Source organism: Diorhabda carinulata, chromosome 7, assembly GCF_026250575.1.
Source record: "Diorhabda carinulata isolate Delta chromosome 7, icDioCari1.1, whole genome shotgun sequence".
Lineage (NCBI taxonomy): Eukaryota > Metazoa > Arthropoda > Insecta > Coleoptera > Chrysomelidae > Diorhabda > Diorhabda carinulata.
In genome coordinates, this window is record NC_079466.1 from 9,827,590 (window position 1) to 9,853,891 (window position 26,302).

Here is a 26,302-nt window from a genome sequence, read left to right on the forward strand (position 1 = left end):
GTGTTACCAAAAAAGAAGAAAACATCAAAACGTGTTTACATTTAGTGTTGATTCTTTAATTAGCTAATGTAGAGGTAATATTTGGTTATCTTAAGCTAATTTATTTTCAAAAGGTATAATGAACACACTAGGTCTAAGTATAATAATGAAAATGGGGTGCATATGTGTAAAAGAACACATAAACATAAATGGAATAAGATATGTAGTTATAGAAAGACTTGGCGAAGGGTATTAACGTATTCAACAGCTGTGTGTCTATATTTTATAGTTATGTTCATTCTAGAGGATTTTCGTGTGTAGATCTAGTTCAAAACACAACGACGAAGAAAAAATATGCTTTAAAAAGAATAACCTGTCATAGTATAGAAGATCAAAAAATTGCAATGCAGGAGATAAATTATTACAAAAAACTTCGGCATCCCAATATAATAGAACTTGTGGATTCTACTTTCAAAGGTATGAGATCAGGCTACAATTGGAAGATCTAATAATATTCCTTCCAGGTTCAGCCGATATAATTATACATGCAACTTCTGAAGCATTTTTAGTTTTACCCTACTACAAAAGAGGAACTTTACATGACTACCTTACATTAAGATCCTTTAATAAAAGTTACTTAGATGTAATAGATATTTTAAGGATATTTTTGGAAGTATGTGAAGCTATTAAATTCCTACATGACTTTACTCCGGATCCTATAGCTCACCGGGATTTAAAAACAGCGAATATATGTTTGACAGAACAAACAGATCCCATTTTAATGGATTTGGGTAAAAACAATTTACATCTTTATATTTTTTCCTCACTTAGAGAAATGATTTTTAATCACTGAAATGGTCACGATTTGATATTATTCTCCACTGATTTCTGGTTTCTTCATGAAACATTAACTTCACTTTAAAGCTGTATTGTAAAATACGTTTTATAGTCTTATATAGAAAAATTTGTTGCTGATTGGTTGCCAAAACTATATTTTTTGCAACTAATTTAAACTATTTTACAAAAGCAACAAATAGTTTTTTCTCATTTTTATATTTTATAATGTCACATTTTGTAATATACATGTATTCAATTTATCTATTTTTTTACTCAAGTTCTCTTATAAACATCAAAAATCTACAGCATATTCTAAAGCAAAGGATAGAATGCTACAACAATTATTTGCTAAGATTTATTGATTAAAATGCTCCAGTAAATTTGCAATTCAATTGATAAAATCTTTTAGGATCTTGCGGCCCTGCTAAAGTTCAGGTTTGTGGTGCACAGGATGCACAAAAGTTACAAGATCTCGCTGCAGAAAGATGTTCTATGACATATAGAGCTCCTGAATTATTTCATGTTGAAAGTTATTGTGTAATAGATCAGAGAGTTGACATTTGGGTATGTGAATAATTCTAAATAATAAAAAAATTATTGTAAAATTTTTCCAGAGCTTGGGTTGTGTATTGTTTGCAATGATGTATTTTAAATCTCCTTATGATATCGTGTATGAAAAAGGAGATTCAGTCAATTTGGCTGTAATCTCGGGAACTATTTGCTTCCCACAAGGTGAACACTTTAGTGATGTATGTATAAAACTATATTTATCATTTTTAATTAATTTTATCCATTTTCTAGGATCTTCATGATCTAGTCCGTTTTATGTTAAAAGTAAATCCATCCGAACGGCCTTTTATAGATGCTGTTATCCAAAAAGCACAAGGATTTAAAAAGAAAATTGAAACAATGGTTTAAGCTTTATTTCTTATTGTACTGTTTTCTTTATTAATATTTTAAATCAATTAATATTAAGTTTCTAATTCTACTTTATTTATTTGTATATTTTTCCCTTTTACTGCGAAAAAAGACAAGAATTATACTCAAAATTTGCTATATTAAATATACCTTTCCTTTCCTTCTCATCTCAAATAAAAATGTTTATGTAATATAATGCACCAAGTCCATAAGATTTCAATATTTGGATTTGAATTTAATGTTGGCCTTTATTGTGAAGATTTAATTCAAAAAATTTTGGAAAGCTGAAATTTTCTAAAACAATTATTCTATTCAAATCCCATTTTTACTCTTAACCATTTATTGATAGATTTGGAGTATTTTGTTTGTACTGAATATGATGGTTGCAATTAAGAGATGGAAAAGATGGACGAGGGCTGTCAGACAAGTTTCCCTTTTTTCTTCATATGTGAACGCTTTTTGTAACGTTTACCTTGACAAAATTCCATGACTACCTCAAAAAATGGTCGCCATCACTTTTCTGACCGATAAAACTGTCTTTGCATTTTACAGAGCAGGTTTGCTTTTTGCAAACCACTATCTTAGCTGTTTTTTTTCAGAAATGGTATATGGTGAATGCGGTGCTTTGATGTGTCTATAACCAGTAACTGACTTAACTTTTTGGTGATATTTCTGGTTATCGCAGTTTTTGGCCGAACAGAATTCTCATCATCAATCAATCTGATGTATGGCTACGTTTGAATTTAGCTTTTAAAAAATTATTTAATGACACAATAACCAATTTTTACCATTGCCAGAAAAAATATTCCCCTCGACTCAATTTATACGATTGTCAAACGTTTAAGCGTCCAAATACGCAAATGCGCAAATACAGAGGTCTGCATAAGTCGGGCAACAAATTTGCATTAAGAGAAAACAATGCAACATCAAAATTAATTTATTTAAAGAAATTACAAAAGAGAATCGAAAAAGGGTTAGTGTAAGTGTTCAAATTGATGCACATCTTAATCAATTCATTTACGACGTTTCTCAGCGGAGCATGTCACGCTGCCCGCAAAGCATTTCAAATTCTTCTTCAATTGCGGTTCGGAGATCGAAACAATAAAACTTTTTCGAAAGCGTTATCGGCGATTTTTTTCGGTGGTGAGAGTTGTTTTGTATTGCTTTATGTTGATGTTACAAGGACTCAAAAGATACTTTTTAGAGCTAATTCAGATGAATACTTTCTAAGGTTGCTAATGTGATAACCTAGTGCAACTAAAAGGTATAGAGAAAAACTTATAGCTTTAGGTTCAGTGGACCTAGGACTGTGATAACAAATGTTTATATATTGCTATTTTTTATTTCTATTTTATTAACTGTGTTGATGATTTTTTAGCAAATTTATACATATGTTTAAATATATATTTAAATGAATTAATATTAATAGTTTTCGAAATAACATGGGACATGGATTCACACAAATATTTTTTCATGAAGGAAGATATTCCATAAAAAAATGTTGATCTTTAATCGCTCAATTTCCATTTAGAAATAAATACAAAACATAAAGAATCCGATTAATCTGGAGCAAATAGGGGCAGAGATTGATTATGGCAGTAGAAACTAGAACAGTATCATCTTATACAATTGTATCTTCACCCAGTTGAGTACAACATGAACTTTTAGAAGTAGTACTACAGTTTACTTCATAGCAAATAAGGCTTCTGAGTATGTTTATTACCATAATATCTAAATAAAAAAAGGTATTCTACTACAAGGGTGTATTGATATCTACTTAGCCTAGACCAGTTCCACGCATAAACAAAATATTGCGTTACCATAGCAACAAAAAATAACTTATTAGAAGTGTCAGTGTAAAAGAAAAAAGATGTCCACCGAAATTGTGAAAATCGAAAAATTGGAGTATGGAGGCATCGTCAAGTACCTGTATTTAAAAGGGTTAAGACGTAAGCAGATTTATGAAGATATGCTTAATACCCTTGGTGATCAATATCCTTCGTATGCGACCGTGAAAAATTAAACTGCAAGCTTCATGCAAGAGGTAAATTTTCTATTGAAGATGATGACCGATCGGGAAGGCCAGTTTCTGTGTCAGTTCCCGAAAATATCGATGCAGTTCATGACATGATTTGATCAGACCGTCGAATTGGGCTAAAACAGATATCTGAAGCACGGAATATTTCATACGAACGCGTTCATCATATAGCTTACGTCAATTTGCACGTGAGAAAAATTGCTGCAAAATGGATCCCCAAATGTTTGAATGGATGAGACTTAGGTACATTTCTACGATCCAGAATCAATGGAATGCCGACACTCTGGTTCTCCAAGACCTAGAAGTTTCGTGTCCAAAAATCTGCGGGAAAAGTTATTGCTTTTTTTTGGGATTGCCAGTAATCATGATTGATTTTTTGGATAAGGGTAGAACAATAACTTAACTTCGACATTACTGACCACTCTACAGGAGAAAATTAAAGAGAAAAGGCGCGGAAACCTATCCAAAGGTGTTTTTTTTCCAGGACAACTCTCCTGTACACAAGTCTCATGTTGCCATGCAAAAATTCATGATTTAGCGTTTGAATTACTAGAACACCCCCCTTATTCACGAGATTTGGCTTCTTCCGACTATCATCTCTTTAAAAGGTCGTAAATTTTCTTCCAACGAGGAGGTAATAAAAGCTGTGGAGGTCTGGTTTGCAGAGCAAGAAGAAACATTTGAAAATGATGACAAGACTGTTGATGACGTTATTTCCAAAACGGCAAATATTTCGGTAGTATCTTCTTCAAGTGTACCGAATCGTTTGTGAATACCGATTTTGATGAAACGATGATTAAGGCGGAGCTTTTAGAAATTATCAGAGCATAAAAATAAGTATAACTTAGGCATTATTGATGTAATGGCCAAAAAACAAAAAAATTCACGATTACTGCCCTACCATTGTGAACTCAATCCCGTGGAGTTGATCTGGGCAGATGTGAAACATTTAAATGTTCTGACATTAAAAATATTCTATTATTATAATATTATTACACCTGATAAGTGAAAAAGTATATTCAACATGTCCAGGAAAAGATTGAAACCAAAATGTGGAATATAGACATTGCCATTGATTTGCAAGTTAAGCTCCTTATTATAAATATTGATGATAGTGGAAGCTCAATCTCTCGGTAAAAAGAAAATATATTTATTGAAGTAAAAAATTTTCATTTTAATATTTCGATACACATTTTTTCAAATTTTTAAATGAATGTATTTCATATTTTGGACGTTCACTTTATATCTATTTCAAACTTCACGTTCACATTGTATATTTTTGTAATAATAATTGTGCATAATTATTCATCATTTATATTATTAATCTACTATATGAATCAGCATAATTATTATTTATTAAATGCGGTCCTGTTACATGCTTTGCTCTGATCACGTGCACTATGCGTGAATATGTTTTTATTAACTATTTTTCTTCGATAAATAGAGTATAAAAGAATTGCGAAATGTCCTCCCGAAAAGTGGATATGTCAGTTTTTTTCCACTATGCAGTGTTGTGCTCAGTGTAGGCAATCTGTAAATATAGACTGAAACGCAAGTCCCTATATTGGAATTTGAAGCAAATCAGCAGGATTCTGACTTAAGCTCTTTTCATCTAATGAAAAGAGGTTAACTCTACCTAAAGCTCAAACTTCATCTCATCTGCCACTGGGTTATCACTTTGCAACATAATCATATTTAATAAACTTAAACGCAACAGTGGAAATTAATGTCGGAAACCTGTAATTTAATAAAAAAATTAGTACAAGCGTCCTGAATTTAGTGAATTGTTTGAAAGCTCACTTGCAGACTAATTCAAACAATTTGCAAAAATACTTGGTTTCAGCTTTATTGCTTTCTCTGAAACATATCTTAAAAGTATCTATGGAGTCCACCAAAAATCAATTCTTTACCTCACGGTCGTCAGTTTGATATAGATCAGCTGTTTTCTTAGATTGCCTAATTAGAGAACAACCACAGTTCTGAGTATGGAGTGTAGAGAAGGAGGAACATCTCTTATGGACGGTACGTTTAAAATATGGTCTGAATGCTGTAGGGATAATACGTGGAGCTGATTGTACTATGGGATTGAGATCTGAAGTTAGACACTATATCTGAAACTAGCTTCAGATTCTATAAACTAACGAAAACAGAATATTATGTAGGTGGTGAAAAGAATTAAACAACGTTTAAAAATATTAAAAAAATAGTAAAAAAAGAATACAAAAAATCATGGTGAAAACTTGTTGTATTTCTGGATGTATAAGTGGTTCTTTAAAAGATCGTGGAATTCGTTTATCTCAAAATATAAAACAAGCAAGTCTCTTTGGAATACCAAAGGTGAGTCATGTTTGAATCTGTTAGAAAGCAAAATTCATTAGAGGAAAATCAATAATTATTTATCCATGTTCCCAAAATATTTGTTGATTAACATTGATTTCTCATTAAATTTGAAAAATAATAAGTAACACAGTGACGTTAATTCAAAATCATTAAATTTATTTTATAGGACGCTACGCTGCTAGCACAATGATCTTCTATTTTGAACATGACTTTAACGAAACATCATTGTATCTGCGATTATCATTTTAAAGAAGAAGATATTGTGAAATCGCGGAAGATTGATTATTCAGGTGGAATAATCAAAGAATATGAATTGAAACGATGGACCCTATTGCCAAATGCTGTACCAGTTAACCTACAGCCAAGACAATATGATATTGAAGTAAAGTTTTATAGAAAATTTCATTGACTTTCAAAGATATTACAAAATTTTTTACTAACTTTAAATGTAGCTTTCAGAAAATCAAGAAAACCTGCACTATCAAACGGTTAAAATAATAAATGACGATAAATTTTCAAAGGTATAAGGTTTAAAGTAAAAACTAAGCAGTAATTTAATTTTAATAAATATTCCGTAGAAGCCAACCATCAATGTGCGAAAGCCTTTTCAACAGTTGGACAATCGTATTAACATTAGAAAAAAACCAGCGTCAACATCAATCGAAAAGATCTCGCCTTCGCTGATAAAAATCCGAAAAATTGCAAGTTCTGACGATAAATATCCACAATTTATTTCACATAAAACATCATTAAATAGTATACCTGATCAACCAGTAGACAAGATGCAAATTGCTGTGAACAATGTAGAGACAAGATTTGATACAGAACAAGTTTTTTTAAATGAAATCGAATCAAACAATGTTAGTTAAAGCTTGAAATATCAGTAGGTTCATGATTTAAGTATATACCAAAATTTTCTACAGATCCTTAATTTTTTTCCAGACTCCTAAGAATATTAAGGAATTGTTGGACTCTTTTTTGAGTGTGATGCCTGAGTATTGGTATTATATACTTCATGATAACCAATTAGTACTTGTTTATACTGATCCCTTTAGGGAAACTGAAAAACTTCGCCTTTTTATACAAGATGATTTTTCAGTAATGGTAACTATATGTTCTTTATAACTCCAGCTTTACGGTCGTAATTATTTTTAATCATCAATTTGTATTTGAAGTAATAGTAATTGTTTTATAATGGTATTTTCTTAGGTTTCATTCAAGAAGAAAAGACAACTCAGCTTAAACTTGAAAGTTACTATGTCTGCAGATCTTTCTAAGCTTCTTGAAGAAGTGAAGCGAACACCCGTTTGTGAAGGAACAGGAATTGAAGAAACGAGGTAAAGTATAGACTTGAAATTTTTAGCTGCTCAACCAATAAATATCAACACTCCAATGTTTCATTGTAAATAATAAAAACAAATAATATTAATGCAATATTTTTGTAGCGTCTCTGGAAATTGTCCCGGTCTCATTCTGAACAATTATAAACGGCTACCACGGAATCCGAGATGTTTTGCATGCCGCACTCTTCGTGATCGACTCTTCACTAAAGCAGCTAGACAGCGTACTGCTGCAAATAAAAAATACAAATCTCAAATACCACTGAAACGACTTAAAAACAAATGTAATCGCTTACAGAAAAAGGTGAACTATCATCGAATGTCTTATTAATTTCAGAACAATGCGAATTTATTCCAAAAACTTTATCTTTAAAACTTCAAGCAAAAAAATGTTTTTTAAAATTGGACATAATATTATTTCTCTACGCTAAAGCTATATATAGCACATATATGTAGGTGTATCAATTGTTCATATGAATTAAATTGCATAATTAAATATGCAATCGGAATTTCCACAAATATAAATGTTTGCTTACAATGCAAAGTGTATGCTTTATTTGAGCCTGCAAATTTTAAATCACAGGATACTCTAATAATTTTTAAGTATATTTTAAATTTTCAATGAAGATGAATTTATGTATCCCATCAATCGGTTATTGATTGATGAGATTAAATTTGTTTTTCATAAATTTCTTTTCATTGGTGCATGCATTTGGGAACTTGTCAAGCTTCTGTAAATAGCATAACAAGGTATTGCCAATTAATAAGTATAATAACAAACAGCCAATTTAAGTTACAATCTTAAAAAAAAATGATAAGATTTTTGACAATTCAAAATTAAGTTTCATTTATTTATCGCAGTTACCATTTTTTTCAGACCAAAAAATTACGTTCTGTTGTAAAAACTATAAAGGATAAATACACACAGATAAGTGATAAATCTTTCCAAAGAAGAATTCAATCATTAGATGAATCTGAGCGACTTGTGGTTACTACTTTTTTTGAGATGGCTAAAAAAAGTAATTCTAAAGGTCGTCCATATAAGCTTGAATGGATATACGAATGTTTATTAATACGATTCAAAAGCAGTAGCTTGTATGAAATGTTGAGGAAAAGAAAGATACTACCGTTGCCAACAAAATCAACGCTTGATAAATACATAAGGTTAAATAGTTCAGCATATGGATTTCAACCTGCTTTATTTGAGTGTATGAAAAAAAGGGGTGAGAATATGCCATTATCTGATCGAAGAGGAGAATTAGTTTTTGATGTGATGCAATTAGCTTCGGGCGTTCCATTCAATACAAATACTAAAGATTTTATAGGATTGGTGAACCTTGGTGATCACACACCTGATAATTTAAAAAATACAGTAGGAGATCATGCGCTAGTTTTTCAATTTGTGCCATTCAAAGGAGGAAAATCTCAAGCTCTAGCTTGTTTTATCAGTAAAAATGCGGTGACCAGTCAAATTCTGCAAAAACTAATTTTAGAATGTATTATTCTTTTGAGTAATGCTGGATTCCATGTGGATGCAGTTACAAGTGACGGAGCACAATGGAATCGTGCTGTGTGGAAGATTTTTGGAATTGACGAGAAGAAGCTCAGTTGTCCTCATCCATGTGATGAAAAAAAAAAGTTATGGGTGATTTCTGATTTTGCGCATCTCATTAAATGCTTCCGTAATAGCTTGATGGAGAAGGAAGCTTTTGTGGTAAGATAAATAGTATTAGTAGATTTATTTATAGAAACCATACTTACTCAACAGCAACGAATTTTAAAAAGTATTAATTTATTATTACATGGTTTATAGACGCCTTATGGTACAGTTAAAAAGAGTCATTGGAAAGCAGTACTAAATGGTGAAAATTATCAGGGTGCGAATCTAAAAATTGCTCATAAATTAACATACAAATGATTTTTGATCGAATTACTCAAATTCAATTGCCCAAAATTGGTTGCCACGAACATTCTCTATTGTTAACAAGAGAGATTATTATTTATTATTTAACCATGAGAGGACATTTCTTGGCCAAAACATTGAACAAGGAGTATATAGAAAAAAAAAATAAAAGTAAAATGTATAAGAAATTATCAAAGTTGTGACTGACGTTTGATTATATTCATGTGAAAAGCTGTGCAATCCTTAATATCTTATTAGATTTTTATTTTTTATTAAGAACTTGATATATTTCTGTACCTGCTTGCCTAAGCTAATTACCAATGATATTTTAACAAAACTATAATTATTATATTTGTTGCGGATAGAGTTCAATATTTTATTTCTATGAACCAAAATGTTTTATTTTCAATTAATATATTATTCTTATTGATATTTTTATATGACTATAACTATTATATTAGTTGCTAATGAAGTTCAATATTTTATTTTTATGAACCGAAATATTTTTTTTATTATTCTATTATTTTTATTGATCTAATTATATCGCTATAATTATTATATTAGTTACGGATAAAATTCAATATTTTATTTTAATCAACCAAAATGTTTTTTTTATACTATTTCATTATTGTTACATGATTCTACTTTTTTTTCATATTAGAATATATGTATTATCTAAACCAAATAAATAGCTAAATAATAAAGTTAATTTAACGAGATTCTGTTTTGTTAATCGTTTCATTATTTTAATACTACTAATTTCATTATCACGGTGCATTATTTAAAGCATTACTATACAGTTATTTTCAAATCAGCGCGTAAAATTCAAGCGAATACCCTCTATAATCAGTGCCACCTATTTTCCCATCAAAAATCAGCTCACATTTTTTAACCCAGAGATGTTCCTCCTTCTCTACACTCCATAGTTCTGAGAAAGATCTATCAAACTGGAACTACTCATATGACATCCTTCATATGGTACATTTCATTAAAGTGTTCGTGGAGTCTGAAATACTATTGTGCGTTCCACATTGAGACTACGATCGTTGTGGTCACGGCGAGAATATATGAGATTATAACTAACGCTCACGACGACTCATGTCGTTAGTATTGATAAAATTAGCGGAATTTTCGACTATGGTTTGCTATCGCCGCATAACATTTAATTGCTTTTGCTGAATTTTTCCTGTTCTTCTATTTGTTATTATTCACCCTAACGGTCAAAGCGCTTCATAATAAACTCTACAATAAAGTTCTTGGAGTTGAATTGTTTATAACCAGCAGTCATCTATTAAAACGTTTCAGTCTTAATAAGGATTTGGGAACAAATTAATAGACTCTCAATGTAATATACAACGTAAATTGGAAGACATTTTTACAACTTAAAACAATTAACACTATACATAATCAGAAAGACACAAAAAACATGAGCACAACACAACGATAATGAATCTTCCATACAAACCATGCATACCAATATATCCAGTTTTATGTTACATTCGATCACTTGATATCTACTTATGCTAGCAGATCCATTTAGGACTGTGACCTACTGTAGGGGTTTTCTGAATATCAAGTTTCATTTTTTAAGGTTAGATTTCTAACATTTAATACATATATTTATTTTTTAAAAATATAAGAAATATTGGCCATGGAATGTTGACAGATAGGATTTTTTTGTAGGAAAAGTGTTGACATATCATTGAAAACTTTAATTTCCTAAACCGATTCTTGTTGAAGTTTAACACAAGAAGAAACACGAATTATTTTATGAATAAAGAATTGAATTGTGGTAAGTATAAATTGGTCTGATCATTTAATTTGAATAACGCAGGATGTAAATATTTTTAACTTTAATTCAGTTAAGTAACATTATTGGTGATAATTCTGATGAAACATTTACAATTTTACATAAAAAGCAAAGCCGATCCAAGTACTTTAGTGGATTTTAAAATTTAAAAGATTTATTTTCCAATTTAATTAGATTTCTCATTTTCGTTCAATAGTCTTCGTAATTCAACTAATTCGCATTCAGCGGACGAAACCGTTGTGCAGCTGTTACAAAATCCCTAGCGGAATCGTTCGGTGACGTATCAATACAAACTTAAAACGTTCTGGAATGAACGGTGTTTTGTAACGCCTTTAATTTATGCTAGGTAGAGGAAGTGAAACGCGAGAAAAGTGAATAAAAATCTTTAATCAAACGTTAGGTTGTACAATTTTTTAGAAGAAATATTATTGAATTCGTTTGAGAAGATCAGGAAAATGTATTGGAGTTGCACGAATTATTTTTCAAAATTTCATTTTGAATTATAATGTCTATTTTTATATACATATAAACCTTGATTTATGCAGCCAAAATTAACATTAACATTAAACTTTCTTGGTGGTAATTTTTTTATTTATGCAGTAAATTAAGAATAATTATAAATATTGGTAAACCAATAGAAATTCCCAGTATGCTTTCTTTTTGTCATACATATGTGGAAAGCTCCTGACACTGTCTATCATCGTCTAAAGGACGTTGTTGACTTTTAGTATTTCACACATTGCTTTTTCCTATTTTTTGATATCAGTTCTAAAAATAAAACACCACGGCGGAAATCTGCCAAATAACTCGAATAATTTCCATAATCAATGAAGAAGGATATTGTAAATAAAACAATACCACCAATACAGACTGAGCAACGTATTATGTGCTCATAACCTCACAAAATTAAGGAATTAAACTAAGAAGTTGAAAGTTGGCGAACTCTAAGTTAAATTTTAATTTACTGTTTTCTACATGAACTATTAGTACCACGTCAGTGTCTTTTAAAGTAATTTGTTAGTTTAATGGTAATTTTTAATTTTGGTTGCATAAACCAAGCTAAAAATGGGTGTGTTTGATAAATCTCGTAATTTAAAAAAAAACTGGACAAAATTCCACTACAATTATCACTTTATAATGTAACACTTATTAAGCTTAATAAAAAGTAACCAAAGACTATTTTGAAAATAAGTCTGTAATAAACTAACAATGACAGAATACAAATAGACAAAAAAGGTTACCAATAGGGCTATATTTTCCGAATACGACCATTCCTAATCGTTACCGAATAATTATGGAAGCAGAGAGAAGGAGAACAATCCGTGTAAATGAAAAAGTCTCTTTCGAAATGCAATAAATAAAGGTGGCATCACATCAACATATGGGTAAATTTTTAAAGAAGCGCCAAATATTATTTATGCCCAGGACAACTTCTACTTTCATACAACGCAAGTTGAAATTTATAATAAACTGATATTGAATATTTTTACTCGGTATACTTCAATTCATCAACAATTATTACTAATTTATATCATAACATTTGTCTACAACAACGCCATTTTAGAAGATTTTTGAACTGATATTAATCGTATATAGCTGGACAATTTTTCAACTTTCCACTTATATGAGATAATCTTCCTTTTTTTGTACTCTCCACAATAGGAATAGCGCTATGCATTACGTTCGCTAAATACGACTATTGATTAAAAATTTATACTTTCCTTAAAATATTATTTCTATGGAACACAAGCAAATATGACAGCATTGACAAGAATGACAATTGGGTGAAACTGTAAACTATATATTTACACTTCAACTTAAAGATAGTTGGTTCTAATATGTATATGGAAATTTTAGATATTTTTAAAATAATCTACCTGATATACTACATCAATACGATACCAAATTGAATTCAATTAATTCCAATAAACTATTTTTAGAGGATAGTGGTCCATAGCATATATACATCATTTTCCAATTAATATTCCAAGAAATGGAAAAAAACAATGTAGAAATCGCTGAAATGCGAACAAAATTTTCAAAAATAGTGGCAGATATTTTATACTTATGTAGTTCTTTAACGCTTAAATCTCAAAAAGTTTTATCTCAACTGGAAGATTCCAAAGATGATAAGGATAATTCTGCTCTTGAAAATATAGGATTAAAAATTGCATTAATTCTGGAGGTACTGAAAGGAAATTCCACAGTTTTTATAGATAACTTATTAAAAGAAATACATTTACTCAATAATGATAGAATTGAAAAATTATTTTGTGACATGAATTCAAAGTTATTAGAATGCAAGTCTAATACAGTTATTAAAGATAGTAATAAGTATTTTTTTGCACAATTGGTTGACAAAGAAACATCCATTGATTGTTCTATACACGAGGCTGATTGTTGCAATAGTCATTTGACTTTAAATGCTAATATTAGTTCTACAAATAGTTTATTCAGTTTACGGAGGGAAGCAACTAATGATACCATAAAAACTGAAGATTCTTGGGAGGATACTCTACAGAGAACAAAAGGTATGTTAATCTAATTATTTTTTTATTATTTGTGAAATTATTGGAACCTACTTGTACAAGAATAGATAAATATCTACATTTACTACTTATTGTTTTTTTATAAAATGAAACTTAGCTACATATAAAACAAAACCACATTCAGGGATACATTTTATACAGCTTCAATATAATTGTTACATTAGCATAGCAATATTAACAGACAAAAACAAGCTGAAAATTAAGTGCCATATTATGAAATTTTCCTCCTACTTTATTCTAAAATTAGCAGAGCAATGTAAGTAAAATGTGCAAAATCATTAATGATAATTGTTCAATGATAGAAAATTTATTTCTATTCTTGTATGGACTTTTGTTTAAAAGAAAAAGCGCTTCACAAAAATTCATCACGAAAAAGAAAATGAAGAGTAAGACCACAGTTGCCTATAATTTTTCAATACTGTTAGCTTTACTGAGAAAACTCGGAAAAACTCATTTTTTCCATACATATGTAACAAATTAATTTTTCCGCAGCATTTAATTAACATTAGTGAAGCACATAGTTATAAATGAATATATAGTTCCTCCCGAATGATAGTGTTGAGCTGAGAAAACTCGGGAAAGTGATTCTTTTCAAGACATCTGCAAAAAATTCATTTTTTCTTAGCATTTAATCATCAATTATTGAACACTTCATTATTTAGACCCTAATGAAGCCACATGTGTCTATAATTCCTCGATAGTGTTCTGTTGAGACAACTTCCAACTAGGTTCTTCTTGAAATGATAATGTTAGTTTGTTTTGTTGACATTTTTTTCTGTCTAATTAAATTTTAGTTTCTGTATTAAGTCTGTATACAAATACCACAGGAGATATCTCAAATTCTCTCAGTAATCTTGAGCATTTTCTTTGAAAATGTTTAATCATTATTCAGCTATCTGTTATTGGTTATTACTTTTCTAATATAAAATATCCAAAACTTTCAAACAATGTTTGTTATTGAACAATGAAAAAAATGTCTTTTTCTGTTTTTAGATTGAAATGTCGCCTATTTATTTAGTATTAAACTGCGTAGAATTTTGGTACATTTTCACTCAATTCAATACACCTTAATTTATTGGGGTTAATTTATTAAAATATTATATTTAGACAGAATTACTAATTTCCTTTAAGTATATAATCATGGAATTTGATGTTAGTTTAGCAATTTATTATGGTCAATTTATAATTAAAAATCAATCTAAAAAAAATTTCAGGTAACATAAATTTGAAAATAGAAAACTCCTTTGAAATCGAAGATATTAAGAAAAAAGAACACAATTATAAAGATGACACTGCTACATTTACTAAACAAAAGCATGAAAATCAAGATGAAGCTCTGATTCATGAATCTGGAAGTAGCATTACAAAGAATGGTGCAAAAGAAAACAGTTTTAATGGTTGGTATTATATTTTCTTATTATATAGTAGATATAAAAACTTGAATCATAAATTTTATCAATATCTATCTAATAGTTATACTTGTTATGTGAATTGATTTTAGCATATTCTTATTGACAATACTTTTGTTGCATTTCATCTGATGTTTGTTATGCACTTGTAGTGCTTATAGTTGATATATGTTTGCATGAGATTCATAAATTTTGTCACGAAGGATATAAAAAAGGATATTGGCTCTTATTATGCCTTAAATTCCCAATATATCCTTTGTATCCTTTGATACGATAGCATCTCGATTACTTGAAATCTCAGAAGATGAATTTTCATTGCCAGTCGTAGGTTGTGACTGATAAATACTGTTCTGATGTTTTCAATTTGTGTTCCTATTTGAAAAGAATGATCCCGATCATTATTTATATTTGTGACCAAGTATGTGTGGTTGTTGACTCTTTTTAACAGAGTTATGTTTACCAATAAAATACTTTGTTTTTTATTTATTATCATAAACTTTGTTTTTTGAGGTTTATTTCCAAATTATATTGTCAACTGTTGCAACAAAATAATGCTGTCAGAATTTTTGCAAAATAATTGCATTTCATTTTTATTGAATTATTCTGTTGGCTGTAGAAGATTTAGTTTTGAAGAAAACTGATACTATAAAGTCATGTTTCAAAACAATGTACAATACAAGGCTGCCAGTATATAATTTTTTAATAGTTAGATTTATAGTCTTCTATAGATCTATAAAATTATTTTTTTGTCACCAGTTGCTCTTGCGTTTTATCATTAGAACTCCCCAGTCAATCCAGGGCTTTAGTCTGTTATGGTCTTCACTCGGAATTGCTCTCCCTGGGACATTATTGTGTGATACTGTGATTTCTTCATATTGATTTACAATTCTCCTAAACAGATAAAACTTCTCATTAAAACAAGGTAATGAGTAACCATTCCCTTTTTCTAACAGAATATAACATCTAAATTTAATAACATCTTCATTAATGACACGTTTTATCGCAAATGGACAAGCTATTTTATGCAATTATTTCATGATTAAAGGAGCATCTTAGTACACTTATGAGTGCTAAGAATACATTTATTAAGCCTAGATCTCCAAATAGCAGAAACAATTATTTTAATAATTACTCTGTTATTAGACAAAACTTACATCATAATGATAAACCATTTAAATTTATAGAATAGAAGCAATAATGTTAAAACTAAATATAAATCATCAATTTCAAAACCCTACACCAATGAGTATATTAATCAACCAAAGATTCAGAATAAAAGGAATGGACAAAACCAATCACATCTCATACTCAAGAGGAAAAAATAATCTCAGGAGAATTGCATATTATGGACGATACTGAACATTTTATTGATTTGGAGGAAATTTTCAATTATACAGTATACAAAGAGGGGAAAATAAGAAAGAACTGAATGATAGTGTCTCAAAAAAGGTGAAAATAGTCAAGCAAATCCATAATATTTTATCTGTTTGATAAACTAGGGCGTTACCAATACTTACCTACCTTAGATCTTGTATCCAGTGACCACCAAATTGTGATGACAGGAAAGGATATACAAAAAACCGCCTCCACTATTAAAAATCGCTACTGGGTGCTTCTAAGAATACGATTTGGCTTTGAGGACTGGATTACATTTTAAAACGTATCCAAAATTAAAATGCTTAGTGTATCTTGACGATCTAATTGTATTTAGAATGTCTTTACAAGAGCGCTTTAATAATTTATAATTTAATATGTAAAAGATTATGAGAGTACAATTTTAAAGCAGAAATCCATAAATTTTTTATGAAATAAGTAGCTTATTTGGAACAATTGTTAATACAGAAGGTTTCAAACCGATTCTCTATAAAATAAGTGCCATCCAAAAATTTATCAAAGACCTTCAAAGCTTTTCTTGGATATTATAGGAAATTCATAGAAGTTTCTCAAAACTAAATATTTAACCAAGTACCTTAAAAAATGCTATAAATTGATTGTTTTGACTTGTACGAGGATTCCTATTCAAGGTTTTAGATAGACAAATAAAACCAAATATTTATAATTGGATAGGATTTCACTATTTTCAAACATATTCTCTATGCAGAAAGCTTTTGATACAGTGGACAAAGAGCTAATGTTGGAAAAGCTAAACAAAATGGAACTCCAGGGAACTTGTCTTGGGTTAATGAGGACTTACTCTACATACAGACAGTACTGTACTGTAATAGGTTAAACTGAAAGTCAAAAGAAATAATTTAGTGTCAGATTGGCACAAGGGTTACCACTTGGACCATTGCAATACATACTCTATGTTCATAGTCTACAGTTAGTAAATCTCAAATCAAAGTATGCAGATGCAATGTTTGCAGATGACACTGTAATTGTTACATCTGGATACACAAAAGAAGAACTTGAAATATCTGTAAACAATGATCTAAAATTATACTATAAGTGGCTGTGTCATAATAGACTAAATGTAAATATAAATAAAACTGAGTACATGTTAATAAAACACAACCAGAAGAAAGACTGTCATTTAAAATTAGTATTAGAAGATTTTCAGCTTAAGAAAAAAAATGTATATAAATATCTAGGATTATTATTTACTGACGATTTGTCATGGCGTGCCCATGTGGATAAAGTCGTAAATAAAATAGTACCAATGCTGGGAGCCATAAGAAGATGTGCCTACTCATTAAATAATATTGCTAGAAGTTATCTATATAACAGTTTTGTAGTGCCAAATCTTACATACTTACTATCATGTTGGGGAAATCTGCCTAAGAAATTATTAAAAAAATTACAGAGACTACAAAATAAGTGTATAAAAATGATCTACTCACTACCATATAGCACTTCCACTATAAATTTATATAGAAACTCGAATATTTTAAATTTTGAGAAACTAAAACAGTTTGAACAAGTAAAGCTAATATATCAACTAAAAATCGTCACCTAAAAACACAAACAACTCTAGTGCAATTAATTATAAAAAAGCAATTTTGCTTAGAAGATCTCTCCAGCTAATACCGCCGAAAATATTTATATTTCAAATATAAAATATTCTATAACGAAACCTTATAAGCTTATTAGCGATTCGTCTTATAAGGAAAAGCAAAAACGGGAATAAAAGACATAATTAATAACCTAGGGATTTTATCAATAAATCTTGGTCCGGAAACTACAAAAATGAAGTCATATATTTGTAAATTTCCACAACTTGAATCCATTACTGGAAGAATATAATTTTTTAAATTAACACTTAAGATTTATTAATTAATACTTAAGATATCAAATAATACACGATGCTTAAAACGATGCACATCCCTCCTGAAGTTTCAGCGTCCGCGGGGTGCAGCTAAGGAAGGTGACCATCTTCGGAATGGTTTTCTTGGATTGGTTTCTTGCATTAGATTATTTTAAGGGACTAGTATAAATATAGAAGGATTAGGAGATAGTAAATTATTATCGTCCAAGTGCTTGGAATATAGGGAGGTTATAAGTCTTAAAATTTCTGACAATTCTTCCTCGGAGGGTATTGAGGTCATCTCGGTCTATTTTTGAAAGGCTAAAATTGGGAATTTTGTTAATGACACATTCATGATTGGGTATATACAATCTTGGGATGAAAATGGATTAGCTTTCATCTTCTATGGGGCCATTATAGCTTCGGAGCCTGTAATATAATTTGGCAGTATGCCGGGGTAGTGGCTAGGTAGGTGCCAATGTAGTTGAGGACTTCTTCTTGTTGATGACAGCTTAATCTGATGTTTGTTTTCTTGGGAAGGACGACGATCCACTGATTCGATTCTTCAAGTATTTGAAATTATTTGGGAGTATCTGACGGCAGGCGGAAGAGGTCTTGAGATTTAGAAGTTTAGACTGTTGGGGTTGTAGGTTCAGCTCTTGACACATATATTCTTGTCTAGCTAATTTTACGCATGGTCATCCAAAGGTTTGTAGTACAATTCATTTTTTAATAGAAATTTATTTTGAGGAATGATAACCTTCAACTCACTCTCACTTGTTTATTTTTAGTTTCATAGGCACTCTTTATTGAGATTACTGTATAGTTTTTATGTAAACCTAGTAATTCTTCTATTTTTAAATTCCGGGCCATTATCGCAAATAATTTTATTTGGTATACCATGATGGGAAAAGTATTTTATCAATTTGTTCCCTACTTCTGTGCCTGAAAGTACATTTGAATGGTATGCTTGGGCATATTTAGAAAAACTATCAACTATCGTTAGAAATTTTGAATTTTCAAAAGAGAAGGAATCTATATGAATGATTTCTAATGGTTTATTTGCAGTCGGTGTCAAATTCATTTTCAAATTTACGGGATGCATATCATATTTGCACTGTTGACATTCTTCACACTCGTTAATAAATGTTTGAATAGATTTTTTCATTTCCGGCCAATAATACTTTTCTTCAATTCTTTGAAGGGTTTCATTAATTACACGGTGGTTTATAGAACATTTAGTTCCATAGTTTTATGGATGATGACTTAAAATACTTTTGCAAGCAAGCTGAGAATGGTTTGTACAGATCAGGATTTTCGAAGTATAGATAATATTGAATATCTGGAACTTTATATTCTTTAATAAGATTGATTACATCGTTTTTAAAATTATTTTTAGAAAGCTGAACTAAGAACCGTTGTTTATTGCAATTGTTTCTTCAATGTTGTCTATCATTGAAAAATCGTCTTGGTCTTGTAGAGTATTGTCGATTGTGGTGTCGTTTATTATTTTATTGGTATTTGGTGAAGGGGTATTTAAGGTTTGTTTCGCTTGTTCGAACGTACTAGGGATATTGTAATAATTTGATGTTTCGCCTAAAATTTCATCAACATCTCTCCAAAATGACTTATCGTTCCAAAATGAATTGGTGTCTTTAGTATGGAGTTATTCGCGATAAACAATCAACATTATTTGATTTTCCTCTTCTACAGAAAATTTTATAATCAATCTAATCTATCTATCTATCTATAATCTAATTTAATGCGCCAACGAAGTAATTTAGAATTTGGTTCTTTTAAAGAGTCCAACCACACGAAAGGTTTATGATCTGTTATTATATTGAACTGACGGCCATATAAATATGGACGAAAGTATTTTGTTGCCCAAACAATAGCAAGTAGCTCCTTCTCAATTGTAGAGTAATTTTGCTCCGAGTTGTTGAGTGTTCTTGAAGCATATGCTCTAGGGAGATCTTGTCCGATGGGACCTTGTGATAAGATAGCACCTAGTGCTACATTAGAAGCGTCGGTGGTAAGATTAAATGTTTTATTGACGTCTGGATATTGTAATATTAGTTCGTTAGTCAATAGAGTTTTACAAGTCTCAAAACACATCAAGTATTCGTTGTTAAGTTCAATTTTTGCACCTTTTTTTTAACATTTCGTGAAATGTTTGGTGTAAAGTCTTTTATAGAACGTCTGTAGTAACCAAGCAATACTAAGAATCCTTTGAATTGCTTGGGTGTTTTAGGAATTGTATAGTCAAGTATTGCTCGAATTTTTTCAGGGTTCGGCTTAATTCCGTCCGGTGTAACTACGTGGCCTAGATAAGCGATTTCTTTCCTTAGAAACTCCGATTTTTCCAGCTGAACTTTAAAGTTTGTTTCACTGAGTCTCTGGCAAACCGTCTATAAGCGCTCTAAATGTTTTAGTAAGGAGGTTGAATGCACAATAATGTCGTCTAAATATACAAGACGCATCTCATTTTGTATACCTCTTAGTATATTATCGGCGCACGTTGGAAAGTTGCTGGCGTATTTTTCAATCCAAAAGGCATGCGCAGGAACTCCCAATGGGCATTTTCGGTGTTAAATGCCGTTTTTCGATGTCCTTTCCTTCCATCTCGATTTGATGGAAGCCCTAGCTAGGTCAATTGTAGAGAAGTATTGACACTTGCCCAGCTTATTAAGTCGTTCTGTAATATTTGGTAGGGGGTATCGATCGTCTATAGTCTTCTCGTTTAATTTCCTATAGTCGATGACTACTGTCCATTTTTTTGATTACTGGCATCTAATAATGTTTTTGAATATAGGGGTATTCTGTTGTACATATATTATGTTTAATTTTATTTGTAAATTATAGTGGTCCGCCCTATTTATAAAATATATCGCTATATTCTTGACAAAGTTTTAATATTTTTTCCTTTTCTTCTTTGTTCATGTTCTAATTTTATTAAGGTCTAATGGTATATTGTCTGAGTCAATATTATTTAAATCAATGTTTTGTAATTCGTTTTCGTTAAAGCTTTCTACTTGAAATGGTTCTGAGAAATCTAGAGAAAAGAAAGAAAAGATATTGTGGAATTTCGCAGTTATAAAATTTTTGATAAGGTATAATAATATCACCATGAGTGACACTTGTTTTTATTTTAACAACTGGTTGCGATCTAAGAGATACAGTTACAAGATTAAGGTCAACGTTAACTTCGTGATAATGTAATTTAATTTTACTAGAAGGAGTGATAAGAAATCCTTGGAAATTTAGTTTTGCTTGTAATATCTATGTAAGTCTATCGAAAACATAATGAAATTTAAAAAGATAAAATTTTAATTTTATTGAACTCAGGAGGTTAAATATGTTTGAAACTCGATATTTATGGGCAGACTTTTGAATACTGTTATTACTACGAATGAGTCATTTTTAATTTCACTAGAATAGTATTTAAAAGCCAAGTCGGGAGTTATAAATGATCGATTTGATCCGGATCTAAGAAAAATTTTAAATTATAATCGGGTAAAATAATATAAGGTAATTCAGTTGATTTGACGTTATTAAAAGGTATTATTTTAAAACTGTTATTTAATGCTGAATTTTCCGAGGCACTTAATGAAAATTTTCGTTTCTATTTACTCTATAGTCATTATTAGTTATGTCATTATTAGAATTCCTATTATTTAAGTACAGTTGATCAGTAGTATGATGACAATCATCGTAATTATTATTCAAATATTCCCAACTTTCAGGATCATAGTTTTCTTGGGTATCGAAATTATATTATTCTTCGGGAGTATAATTTGGTCGTTTAGATTGTATAAAATTGTTTGCAGATGGCGTCGGCCTTTTATTGACCGATTTTGAATATTTGGAGCGGTAGCTCGTGTGCTAATGGTTATGAGTATTGGTCTAGGTAAATTAACTTTCGGATTTGGCCTGAAGACGTTTACATTTTGATTGGGCCTGTTAAAACTTGTGAAGTCTAGGAAAATTTTGATCTGTAGTTCTTGGATTTATTGGGATGGGTTGTGAAGGGAAATTGTTCTGTCTTATGAATAAATTATTCGGAATTTGAGAATTGAATGTTTGTGAACTCGAACTGGACGAGTTAAAATTTGTATACAGATTTTGAATACGTGGTTTATAATTAGGTTTGAAATCATACATTGGTCTCGAGTTTTGTCTAAAAGATTGTGTTCTATGATTATTTCTCGATGGATTTTGTAAATAGTGCGCGTTTTTCTCTTGTAAAACAAATTGTATTGCTTCACTTAACGAGGCTGGTTTCATACAACGTATTGTAGTCCCGATGGACTCTTTTAACCCAGAAAGAAAAGTTAAATTTTAATATAATATTCGTTTCAAATGTTTACCTTCTTCTGTCGTTTCGTGTAAATTTACATAACTGCAAAGTAAATTAAAGATATGCAAGCATTTATCGTAAAATGATTGTGGGCTTTCATTAGAACTTTGTCTTAGCATTAAGAGACCCCTGTTTAGACATACTTCATTTCGCTGATCCGAGAAGTTTCTCATCTTTTAATTCGTTCCAAGTATGATATGTTTGAAAATTAATTACTGTCTTTGCTTTACCTTTTATTTTTGCTATTATGGAAGTCAACTTATGAACATTTTGTAAATTATTAGAATTAGCTCAATCAATGAAATTACTTATGAGTGATTCGCTAACAGAAATAAATCTTTTCAAGTCGTTTGGATTCCCGTCAAAATCAGGAATACAATTTGAATATTCCCATTTGAAAGATTGTACCGCCATATCTATTTGATTATATATTGACTGTACCTCTTGAACTTGTCAGGTTAGAGTCAGTAGTGGTTTCTAATAATAAATTATTAAATGCTCGATTTAGTTAGTTAACAGTTACTTCAGAATTCATAAATTGTACTTACAGAACATAGGGGATGATTTTAAACATGCCTTATTAGCTATGAGAACTGACTCTTTAACTAACATGTCTTTTTAATTATACATAATGTGGATGTTATGATAAGCGAAATTTTAAAGTGTCATCAGTTTCTTCTATATGGGGTTCTTGAAAATGGGTGCCATAATTAGTGCCTCAAAGATATAATGTTGAATGAATTTCAATTATTTATAATATAAATTGGATGTTATAGAAACTGTAGAGAAGTCTTGATAACTATGCAAACTAAGGACACTGCATCCAACTGTAATGAAATCAAATAAATTATTCACATAATTCCACAAAATATCTATAAATTACAATTACCCTTGGAATGAAATACGATAATATTTCAAACGAATCTAATTTAGAAATAACATGTAGATTAAGAAAATAGGATGTTTGTTATCAATTCCCATAGGATTTCATATCGAGTTTGAATTATTTTATTTATTACTGATACCCACTAAGTTAGAATCAGGATTTATAATAATGCCAAATTCAAAGTATTTGCTAAAACCTTATACACAGATAAAACCTCTAAACGACATTTGTACTATAAGTGAGACTTTTCAATGTACTTATAACCATGGAGAAGAACGAATACTTTTAATGAAGAACTACACTAACTGCAAATACATTGAAATGAAATTTTAGAAAATCATTAAAAAATCATACCAGAAAGAAACCAATACCTAAAAGTATTTCCATAAGAACAGAAGTTGACGATAAAATTTTCTGAAGACGCAGAAATCCGGAAAGACATTTTCCTAATTACATTTAAACACCATTTATATCCAGCCTTTGGAAGTAAATTTAAATGAAATATATTCGCAAGCATCGCATAATTGACGAAAAATGAAGTTTTCATGCTCCCAGCATTTGGACAATATTTACATATTCTATCACAGTATTGATTTTACTTTTGTTAATATGGGAGAAAATACAGTAAAATTTGGAGGATGTTTTACATAGTTTAACTTTCTTCATACACATTAAATAAATTGCTGAATTATTTTAATTTTGTAATCACCAGTCATTGTATTTTCCATTAAAACTTGTTTTTACTCATCTTGTGTTTTTAACCTTTTTATTTTTTTTTATAATGTAAGTCTAGAATTTTCTTTTAATCTGAATACTTGTAACTTTCTTATATAAATAATTTATCAAAGCCTTTTTCAGAGTGTCACATTGAAATTATTTTTAGATATCAAAACTGAGCAATTGAATGAGGAAGGAAAATCCAAACTTCAAGAAAGTCAAATTGAGATGGTTATATTGAGTAGTGATGATGAATTATATGCTGCCAATGAACTAACGCCAAAAAAACGACTGATGGTGGATTCCTCGAGTTCTGAAAATGAGCAAACAACGGATGATCAAAGTGAAAGTCATGATTATAATGCTATAGAAGATGTACCAAATTCTATATCAAATAAAATAATTACTGATAGTAATCACAGCTTCAAAGATATCAAACTTGAGGAAAAAGCTTGTGCATCAGTTGATAACATCAAAAGTAATTCAATCAATTCAAATTGAATCAATATAATAATACTATTTCTCAAAATTCTGAAGGGTATTTGAGGATATAAAGTAAAATACTATTAATGTTTTCTTAATTTTTCAGATACAGAAGAATCAGTTTTCGATGAAAAAAATCTAGGTAAAGCAAAAAATAGTTCATCTATAGATAATGAAAAATTAGCAGTTAAACAAGAGACAGAAATTTTTTCAAATATTTCAAATGATAGAGAAAATAATACTAAAGCAAACAAATATGATAAATTCCTTGAATATTTGAATCCCTATTCAGTTGAAACAGAAAAAATATCTTCAGAAGAAGAAGACCTAGATCAACCTGATCAGGAGAAAAACTTTTTAGGTGAACATAATTATAATTCATCTCCAAATTTCAAGGAAGTTTCAACTAAAATTCCAACCCTACACTGTTTAGAATCTGCCAACATTGAGACTGCTACAGATCGCGATTCTGATACATTGAATATTGATGGATCTAACAAAATGTGTGTATTAGAAAATGATTCTAATTTTTCCTTTCACAGTGATAGCGTAAGTGATGAAACTATTTGCAAAAGAGAGAAAGATAATAATCAACATATAATCAATGACCACACATATTTTTCATCTAGTCCAAATTATATTGATACAGATGAAACAGACATTGAAAAAGAGTTTGCTAAAAGTGATAGTAATGTCAATTTAGTTAAATCAAGCTTACAAATTCCCGAATCCGAAGATAAAGAGCACATATTCTTAAACTCAAGTAGTAACCAGTCATTTGAATTTGATATTAGCAATAATGCCAAACTAGGTAACTTTTTCATTATTATGATTTAGTAAATGTTAAAGACTTGTTATTTATTTTACTTGTATTCATATTTAATTACTCATACCCGTTTTATATAAACATACAAAAATTAAAAATTTACTATTATTCATCAAACTTTTCCTTCAAAGTAAACATCTGCCAAAATAAGATCATTATACCAATTAATAGTTCAATCATCAAAACGTTTCTTCATACATTTTAATCAGTGTATTCTCTTTGTTGAAAAGAGGTACTTCGGAATGTAAATTGAATTGCGGAAAGACAAAATAGTCACTTGGGGGACTACAGTTTGTTTGCTTGCATTGTTGACGTTTTCATACTTAACGATTTTTCAATACACTTCCGCCCCCGTAACACTTATTTTCATGTTTGTGATAAAGTTTATTCTCCATTAGCCTTATGCAGTATGTTCAGCTCTTGTGTATACGAATTTCCAGTTGTAAATCAAAGACAAATAATTCTTTGTTTAACATATTCTCATTAATAAGAAAAGAATGTTTCAGTCATTTAGAAAAAGTGTAAAAAATTTTTATTACCTTAACTGTCCAACTTTTCATTCAAACAAATAATACTAATCAATTTTTAATATTGACAGTAGATTGTAAGATATGTGTTTAACTGAAAGATCATTTATGTAAATAGATGGATCTAATCCGAGATTAC

The 26,302-nt window shown here is 29.9% G+C and overlaps 3 protein-coding genes across 3 annotated transcripts in view; all 3 read left to right on the forward strand.

Annotated features, from left to right (window-relative positions):
* The first annotated feature begins 7 nt into the window (after nt 1-7).
* On the forward strand, nt 8-1,865 carry LOC130896545 (serine/threonine-protein kinase 16). The gene is made up of 6 exons (XM_057804726.1): nt 8-228; nt 284-456; nt 504-770; nt 1,226-1,380; nt 1,431-1,565; nt 1,618-1,865. The coding sequence occupies exons 1-6, from the start codon at nt 119-121 to the stop codon at nt 1,732-1,734; spliced, it is 957 nt and encodes a 318-aa protein (XP_057660709.1). The 5' UTR covers nt 8-118; the 3' UTR covers nt 1,735-1,865.
* Nucleotides 1,866-4,678: 2,813 nt separating this feature from the next.
* Nucleotides 4,679-10,070, forward strand: LOC130896548 (uncharacterized). Its single transcript, XM_057804729.1, has 9 exons — nt 4,679-6,109; nt 6,279-6,494; nt 6,565-6,633; nt 6,691-6,972; nt 7,055-7,216; nt 7,322-7,449; nt 7,558-7,756; nt 8,330-9,166; nt 9,266-10,070. The coding sequence occupies exons 2-9, from the start codon at nt 6,318-6,320 to the stop codon at nt 9,368-9,370; spliced, it is 1,959 nt and encodes a 652-aa protein (XP_057660712.1). The 5' UTR covers nt 4,679-6,109; nt 6,279-6,317; the 3' UTR covers nt 9,371-10,070.
* Nucleotides 10,071-11,043: 973 nt separating this feature from the next.
* The window catches only part of LOC130896547 (transcriptional regulator ATRX-like), an 87,232-nt gene continuing 71,973 nt past the window's right edge, over nt 11,044-26,302 (forward strand). Inside the window, exons 1-5 of the mRNA XM_057804727.1 lie at nt 11,044-11,147; nt 13,106-13,696; nt 14,929-15,111; nt 24,494-24,805; nt 24,917-25,621. Of these exons, the coding sequence (XP_057660710.1) occupies nt 13,159-13,696; nt 14,929-15,111; nt 24,494-24,805; nt 24,917-25,621 (1,738 nt within the window). The 5' untranslated portion in view covers nt 11,044-11,147; nt 13,106-13,158. The remainder of the gene's footprint in view (nt 11,148-13,105; nt 13,697-14,928; nt 15,112-24,493; nt 24,806-24,916; nt 25,622-26,302) is intronic.